General features: G+C 41.0%; 1 protein-coding gene across 1 annotated transcript in view; it reads left to right on the forward strand.

Annotated features, from left to right (window-relative positions):
* LOC119512975 (hornerin-like) overlaps window positions 1–8590 on the forward strand; it is a 29396-nt gene extending 20806 nt beyond the window's left edge. Inside the window, exon 6 of the mRNA XM_037807840.1 lies at window positions 8250–8590. Coding sequence (XP_037663768.1) covers window positions 8250–8590 — 341 coding nt within the window. The remainder of the gene's footprint in view (window positions 1–8249) is intronic.
* The last annotated feature ends 590 nt before the right edge of the window (window positions 8591–9180 follow it).

The following is a 9180-nucleotide window of genomic DNA, read 5'->3' on the forward strand; positions in this document are numbered from 1 at the left end:
ACTCAAGTGCGACTGCCTGCAAAGCTCATTCTCACTTCTCACTAGCCCACACTGACTTCACCCGGAACAGCTAGGTTCCACATTACAGAGCAGAGAAAAAGAGCATCATCAAAGGAAAATGAGATTTACGGTGCAGGAGTTGCAGGGAGTATTCTAAGAAACAATTAAGCATATAAGAGCATTTCTTGGCAACAGAACTAAAGAGAATGAGAGAGGCATAATGTAAGAGAATAAGCAGTATGAGAACAGCAAATAACAAGCAACAGGTAGCAGTAAATATTATATCAAGATGTTGCTGGCTGAAGGAAGAAAATGAACTTAATTCACTCACCGTCATCATCAGTGACATCTCTCAAAGGAGGAGTGGAAAGCAAAAGGATCATTATGCCTGGCCAGAAAAGGTCACACTTTTTGCACGCTTAATCCAATCATTTTCTTCTGCCCACTTTGGGGAGTGAGCCGAGTGACTTTGTTTGCTCTTCTTTGAGATACAAACTCATTGCTGAGATCAGTCACAATGCTGACTGAGGCCCACAATTTCAAACTATGAAAGAAGGCAAGAGGAGAATGACAAACTGAAAAAACAGAGATGGGAAAAGAATGGGTTTATTTTAAAGTACATACTCGACTATAACAAATGTACCACGCTAATGCAAAATTTTAGTAGTATTTTGCATTAAAACTGTGTGTGTGAGAGGGATATACAGGAACTCTATACTTTTTGCATGATTTTTCTATAACCTACAACTGCTCTAAAAAATAAATTTTAAAAATTATTAAGAATTTCAAAAAAAGTACATACTCTACAAACCATCAGTACTACTCCTAGTCTTATATCTTAGAGAAATTTGCACATGTATGATATTAATAATAGATAGGATTTATATAAAACTTCCTATGTACCAAGCACTACTATACATATCCTCTTGCTTACCCTGAGATAGAGAATCCCATATCCCCATTTTACAGATGAGGAGAATGAGGCACTTAGATTAAGAAATATGCTGCAGTCACACAGCTAGTAATTGGGCTCAAGCAGTGTGCACTAAAGTTTTTGCTCTCAACTCAGGGCCACCACATATGGCTGTGCGAAGAGAAGCCCAGTGGGGACAAGAATCTCCAGAAATCCAATCCATGTCCTGCTTACCAATCCATGCATACCTTGGTGCTACCACCCGGTGCTGTTATCTTTGCCCCAAAACAACTTCCATTTGTCAAGCCATATGCCCAGAGAATGAAATACACACAAAGAGGAAGTCCTTCTAATTCACGCAAAGGTGCCATATAGGCTGGCAGTGGCCTACCCTAGCCATGGCACTACACTATGTTGTGTATGGGAACACATTTACAAAGGTGTTCAATGAAACACTGTTCATAATGAGAATATTAGAAACAACCCAAATATCCATCAGTAGGAAAATGGATAAATAAAATGCAGTTTATTCTTATATTGGAATACTGTGGTGCACTAGAAGGAATTAACTATCTATTATATTTATGTAGATTTTTAAAACATAACATGAAGTAAAAACCAAGTTGCAAATTATGTACAGAATACTATTCATGTAAATTTTTAAATTTTTTAAACACAAAAAACAATATTACATATTGTTCATACACACACACTCACATATACACATGCACACACATACACAGACATGAATCAAAAGGATATTCATGATGGTGGTTGCTTCTGAGGAGGAAGAGAGGACACTAGAACTCAGGAGTGAGCATACAGGAGACATAAATGCACCTGTAATGCTTCATTCATTTGAATAAGACTTGAAGCAAATATGGCAAAATGTTTACTACTATCACTTCTGGGTGGTAAGAATGCAATTACTCAAGATAAAAATAAAACTTAAGATTATTTTTTATAAACAGGTTTAGTGGGAACCTGAGAGTAGGAGAGTTGGAAGGCTATCTGTTGTGATCAATGAATGAATGGAATTTCAGGGTTCACAGCTTCAGAGGTGTAGAAGTTATGAGTGATGACAAAGCTCAAGGTGTGGCCTTTTGAATGGGTGGACAAAGTGGAGTGGAGGTGTAAATCCACTCCACTTTGAGTGGAGAATGAGAAATCAAGGATCTGTCTGTGTCATCAACATGGTTGTTGGAGTTTTCCAAAATGATGACAAAATCCGGGGTGGAAAGAAAGAGACAGGTGCCAAAGTTCTCATTGAATACGGTTATAGAGCAAGAAGATCAGTGGAGGAACAAATAAGGATGGAATGAGGATGCAAACAGGGTGGAGTATATGTGGATCAATGGGGGAGTGGTTGTTGAAAGAAGCAACAGTGGTGAGCAAGAAGCTTGCTCAACCCATCTCCAGGGCACAAGAGAATGGAGGGAGAATGATTATCTTGCTCTTGAAACTGGTAAAAAGTAATGTCATTCAGGAAAATCTTCCTTTAAGTTAAGGTGAGGAGGCAGTTACCTCAAAAATTCTATTGAAATTCCAGTATATAATTGTAAAGACTTTATAATTTCAGGACCAAAAAATCCTCAATCAGAGAAGAGAAGTAGATTTTACCAACCAACCAACAAAGAATTTGGGGCCTTATTATTGGAAATAAGACGGCCAACTGCACCAAGGAGAACAGGAGGCTGAATGAGATTATTACAAAGCTAAAGACCAAACAATCTCTAAAATATTTACTCTTGGGAAATCAAGTTGGCACAGAAACGGTGGAATAACCTAAGGGAGCATATAAAGAAATTTCAGAATATTTAAATGAGAAGCATAAAAAGAAATTTTAAAATATTTAAATGAAAAGATCTCTCTGGTTCAGGAAATGGTTTTGGCTGTGGCAACAGCAGAGGTTATACTAGAAAAGTATCAAGAAATGCATGAACCTACATAAGAAGAGACTTGAGATTTTGAGTCCAAAATGAACCATATGACAAGGAAAAAGCAAGATACTAAGACTTAATTCCTCTTAAAGATAAAATAGAAATAGAATAGAAAGGTGAAAAAGAAAACAGGCAAGAATTTGGGAAGGGGACAGGAATAATTCATACTTTCAGACGTCCTCTCATGCTACTTAGAACAGAGAGAAATTCAGGGGTTTGAGTTTCTCCAACACTCATGCCAACACATGCCAAACCACCTTTTCTGCTCCAAGGCAATGAAGGCCCTCTCTACAAAGCTTGCAGTCATCTTACGGACACCTGGAAAGTGAGGCATGTGTCCTCTCAGCTCTGGGATCCTCACACTTAAAGGAGAAGTCTATTATGTACCCATTCCACCACCCGTAACACTCAGCCTTGGGTCAGGGAACAACACAGGCACACACTACATCCTACTCGTTACTTTTTCTCCAAATTCTCCTCTACCGTTTTTCAGACAGTCTTTTTTGATCCTGGATAGAGGTGATGTAAAGAGCGGATCAGAATTTGAACCCAGGCAGTCTGACTCCAGAGCCCATGCTCTTATCCAGGATGTGATCCTGCCCCTTGGAAGAGGTCAGGACAGCTGATATGATGTTTACATTTAGAAATATGCACTTTACAATTTTCCAATGGCCTTTCCTCCCAAAGAATTTTCACTCCCTTACTCTCACTAAATCACTCTTCGTGTTTGATGCTTTTGGACTTCATATCTAAAATGCAATAGAGTACATTGTATTATCTTGTTATAACAGAGCATAAAACAAGGCTTCAGTGGGAGTACAGTACATCCCCCTTCAAACATGTTTCACTGCACCAATTTTTCAGTTAACTATCCCACATTTAAATTCTTTCCCCATGTAAAGCTCAGGAACTGCTCTGTGCTCATGTCTTCATCAAGGTCAACTCCCAGTTTTTCAACTTAGCAGACCAGATAGATGGTGTCAGCATTAACAGAACTCAGTTTTTGGAAGGTAGAGCAAGTTGGGAGAAATCAATGTATTCAATTTAGGACACAGACTCATTCAACAAATATTTTTAGAGCATTGACTATGTATCTGATATTGTACTGATCTTGGGGACACAGCAGAGAACAGGACCAAGTCCTTGCACCCTGGCAGCATCCATTGTAGGGTATGCTAGAGGAGACTGACAATAAACAGTAAGAAACAAGACACTGTGGCAGGACACTGTGACAAAATAACCAAGGGAACCTTTTTTATATGGGGCATTCAAAGGACATATGCCTGAAGATGAGCAGGTGGATAGATAGGTCCCAATGACATGTTATCATTATGCTTCATGCCAGCTTCCCAGAAATGTTATGAATATTTTATGATGTTGTAATGGCAAACTTCTTGACCTGGTACTCCAGACCTTGCTCCAACTCCACCCTGCCTATTTATCTAGCCTTCTATCATCATTCCCACCACCACTCCCAAACACACCCTCTCCATTCCACTCAGGCTAATCTCATTATCCACAACACATCATGTTCACTCCGACCATGTTCTTACCCTTATTCCTATTAATTTTACCCATCTTTCAAGACCAGGCCTAAGTTCTACCTTCTTCATTCTCATCTACTCCAGACCTGACCAAGCTCCTCTCTCCTCTAAACTACTATTTCTCAGACAATTAGTTATGTAAAATTGTCCTTCACGGTTACTTTACATGTACCACAACCCAGGACTTTGACAGAGGGTATTTCAATCTTCTCCCAGCAAGTGTGGGCAGAATAAGGGGTCTCAGTACAAATCCAGTTATCAGGACCAGAGGCTGAAAGAGTTGACTCAGGCTCCGAAAAGCAGCTCAAGAAGACCAAACACAGTGTCCAAGAGGCACACTTGCCAAATAGGGGGAAAAAAGAGTTTCCAATCAAGTGGAAAGGTCTCAATAACTGAGAATACAGGTATCAAAACAACAGTTCTAGAGAAGAACTAAGGATCCAGGTGGGGAACTGAAGCCCAGAAGTAGAGGGCAAAGTATAGCGCTATCCTATAGACTGGTCCAACATGGGGTAGTGGGAGCAGAGAAGACTTGGAAATAACTAGGGACACCAGATCTCAACTGGCAGCAAAGGGAGTCTGGGGAATAATCCAGGAACCTAGAAATCAAGATTGGGTGAGATTGAGAATCTGACTTACTGCTAAGCTGTAGGTAGAGACCATCAGCGGACTTGACTTTAGAGAGCTAGGGAAAGAAGATGAAATAGAGGAGATAAAGGCCAGACATGTTTGCATATACATTAATAATCCCTTAGGGGCAGAGGCTATGTTGTAGCCTCATTCTATCCTCCACAGCACTCAGCAAAATAAATATTTATTGATTACGTAAAAAAGAAACATCAGAGACAGATTGGGTATTACCCAATGGGGGCAGGGAATGCCAAGCTAAGCTGAGTCACCACTTAAGCAGGCTATGTATTGTGCCAGTTCACAAAAAATTTCCATCACTTTGGCAAACACAGAGTGGTAACGTGATCCAGTAAACAAACGTGGGACTAGAAATGAGATGAAACTAGACCAGCTTTGCCAACAATCTCCTGTAAGACTTGAAACAAGTCTTATCACTTCTCTGAGCCTCAATTACCTCACCTATAAAAGGGTAAACATAACTACTCCAATTTTTTTCATAGTGTCTGGAGCACTCTTTCCCCAGATCTCTGCTTAGCTAACTCTCTCACTTCTTCCGAATCTTTGTTCAAATCTGGCCTTCATCATATCCTGACCACCCTATGAATATTGTAACACTTCTACCCCAACAGCCCCTCCCCAACACACTCTGGCTAACATTTTTTTTCTCTTTCATAACACTAATTATTCTCTAAGATACTATATAATTTATTATCTTTAATGTTCCCTGCTAGAATGTAAGCTCCATGAGGGCAAGGATCCTTGTTCTGTTCACTGATATATATCAAGTCTGGAACAGAGCAGGTATCCAATCAATAGTTATAGAATGAGTATATGAATAAATGAATCAAAGGCCAAAATCTTGTGAAAGAAAAACACTAGAATAATAAATCACTTATCTCCCACCCATACCCTCAAGTATCCCTATATCCCCTGGTACCATGTACCATAATAACCCCTTACTCAATTACTAATTAATTTATAAGACGCAAAGCAAACACAACCATGGTGCTCTGGGGCCACCTGCTGGCCTCTCTACTTAATAGGTCCTAAGCAATTAAACTGACTGGAATTTCCAGTGGTGAACAGAGTTGCAGGGAACATCACGTTTCAGCCAGCGAGGACAATCTGGCTACGCATAAAAAACACAGGAAGAAGACTGGAAATCAATTAGAAGCTTCCAAAAACTCCTGGAAGGGAGAGTTAAAACTTCCTCTTAATGATCATATATCCCAGTGTTCCCAGAGCTCATTTTCCACTACAATAACAGTTAAGTACCATGTATTGAGCTCTTATTGTGTGTCAGACACTATTCTAAGCACTCTTCATGTATTATTACATTTAATTCTCACACAATTCTTTGGTGTAGGTGTCATTACTACCACCATTTTATAGATGAGGAAAGCTTCCTTTTAAGATAAATGTTTTTATTTAAGAAAGCAAAAATATTTGGAAACCATATATCTGCTAAGAGGCTGATATCCTGCAGATATAAAGAAAATCCTACAACTCAACAACAGTAGTACAAACAGCCCAATTATAAAATGGGTAAAAGTGGGTAAAAGATATGAAAAGGTATATTTCCAAAGAGGATATACAAATAGCTAAAAAAAACCACACACACATGAAAAAAATATTCATCTTCACTAGCTATTCATGAAATGCAAATCAAAACCACAATGAGATACCATCTCACACCAACAAGAATGAAACAATAAATGCTGGAGAGGATGTGAGAACAATAAATGCTGGAGAGGATGTGGAGAAACTTGAACTCTTATTCATTGTTGGTGGGAATGTATAATGGTATAACCACTGTGGAAGACTATTTTGCGGTTTCTCAGAGAACTAGATATCAGGTTACCCTATGATCCGGCAATTCCACTTCTTGGTATTTACCAAGAAGATCTGAAAGCAATAACACAAACAGACATTTGTACACCGATGTTCATAGTGGCATTGTTCACAATTGCCAAGAGATGGAAACAATCCAGTTCCTTCAACAGACGAGTGGATAAAAAAAATGTGATGTATACATACGATGGAATACTCTGCAGCAGTAAGAAGGAACAAGGCCCTGAAACATATGGCAACATGGATAAACCTTGAAGATATAATGCTGAGTGAAATAAGTCAAACACAAAAGGAGAGATATTGTATGTTACCACTTCTGTGAATTTCCTGAACAATGTAAACTCAATGTCTTATAATGTAGAATATTGGGGACCTTGTGATAGACAGAAGCTAGTGAGAGGAAACAATAATCTAATATGTTCAAATATGTTAATGATGGTGAATTCAAAGGTATGGGAATGGATAGGGGTGATGATTATTTGTTAATGGGATTATAAGCATCAGAGCTGTACTCAAGGCAAATAGGATTGCAAGGGGTTGTTTTAAGGCATGTATCCCACAGATCAGCACTACAAATATAGATAGGTGCTTGTATGATATACGTCTAAGGTATGACACTAGTACAGAGAGTTGACAACAGAAAGGTACATGGGAGAAGTCAACCTGTTGCATATTAGGGACAATAATTAATAGGAATACCATACTAGTACCACACAAATACTAAGGACAAATAAAGGCTGGAAAGAGCTACAAGGTGTGTCAAGTCATGAGGAAAAAAAAAAAAAAAGAAGCAAGCAGTGAAACAATTTAAACTAAAATATTAAAAAGAAAAATCAAAGTTTGGGGAGCACTAATGCAGATGTGTTTGCCAGGTGCGACACACTGAGAGAACCATCAAGGCTTCTCCGGACAGACCCATTGCCTCTCACCTCAAGACAAGTACAACCTCAGTCCTGGGCTGTGCATCCCCAAACCCCTTCCGTTTCGTTCTGATCACATCAGAATCAGGAGGATGCAGCCTGCTCCACCAGAAGACCACTAAGGAGCTTTGTGCTGGGGAACGCTTTCTGGACCCCCAAGATGCTCCCTATAGGCCCTTCTAGCCAGAGTCAGCTGGAAGCCCAGAGCCCTCTGACCAGCGAGCCTGTTCTTCCCGGAAGTGCAGCCTCTCTTCCAGGAAGTAGCTTTGTCTGCTTCCTTTAGCTAAGAAAGAAACGGACGGGCCAACTGCCACCGTGCTACTCCATGACTCTCACCATCTCCTCTCTGGGAAACCTCTGCTCTGCGACGTCCTCCCTATTCTGGGAGGATCGTCCGTGCAGAGTAGGGATCCGCACTTCCGCTGACAGGCCCCAGCAGCGGTGTCTCCAGGGCATGAGGAGGGGCCTGTACCCCTGACACAGAATGAGGCCTCGGAGCGCGAGGGCCTGCTCTGGGCTTCCAGCTGCGCCCCGGGTTATGGGAGCTCTTGGCCCCAGGGAGCGCAGCGCCGTGGAAGGCGCCGTGGAATAATGCCCAGTTCTCCCCTGTCGGTCCTGTGCCGGGAATCGGGCCAGGGGAGGGTGTTCCTCACCCGGCCGCTCTCACTCACCAGCATCAAAACCGAGGGCTCCCGGGCCACGGACAACTGCGCCCCTGGCGGCCAGTCGGGGCCTCCTGCACCTTCCGTCCTTCCAGACAGCCTTCCTTACATTGTTTCGCAGATGGGGTAAGCAAGATGGTTTTAGGTGCTTTTTTTTTTAATGCTTAAGAATTACTTGTTTTTCTTATGTAAGGAAAAAAATTACAACCAACCCAACAAAACTGTTATCATGAATATTAGTTTGTATTAGGTTAGCTTTTTAGAAATGAGTATTTAACATTAAAGAAAATATTAAATAAATAATACACAGATATAGCAAAAAATCCTGAAAGTGGCACTCAAATGACTAAAGTTGGGGAAAACTGTCAGCCTCACGAGGTCAAGCAGGGGAATGGGTTGGTGATCTCAAATATCCTTCCAGCTCTGACACTGGGCACCCCTGGGGCCAGCAGGGGAAAGTGGGCTTTACTCCAAGTTAAGTGGCAAACTATGCCCTATTCACTAGCCACACTTACCCTGGCTTCACTGTTTCTGCCCTCCTTCCCCTTCCCACCACGTCCCCTGGACCCAGGTCCTAGAGCATTCTGGCTGCTCACTCTTTCTGGAGGAGAGCAAGGTAGTGCAACGCAAATAGACCACTAGATCCAGAGCCAGGATATCTGGTATTCTGACCCAGCTCCCTCATGTGCTTGCAACACTAGCTTATCTTAATCCTTTCCC

The sequence above is a fragment of the Choloepus didactylus genome, chromosome 2, assembly GCF_015220235.1.
Source record: "Choloepus didactylus isolate mChoDid1 chromosome 2, mChoDid1.pri, whole genome shotgun sequence".
Lineage (NCBI taxonomy): Eukaryota > Metazoa > Chordata > Mammalia > Pilosa > Megalonychidae > Choloepus > Choloepus didactylus.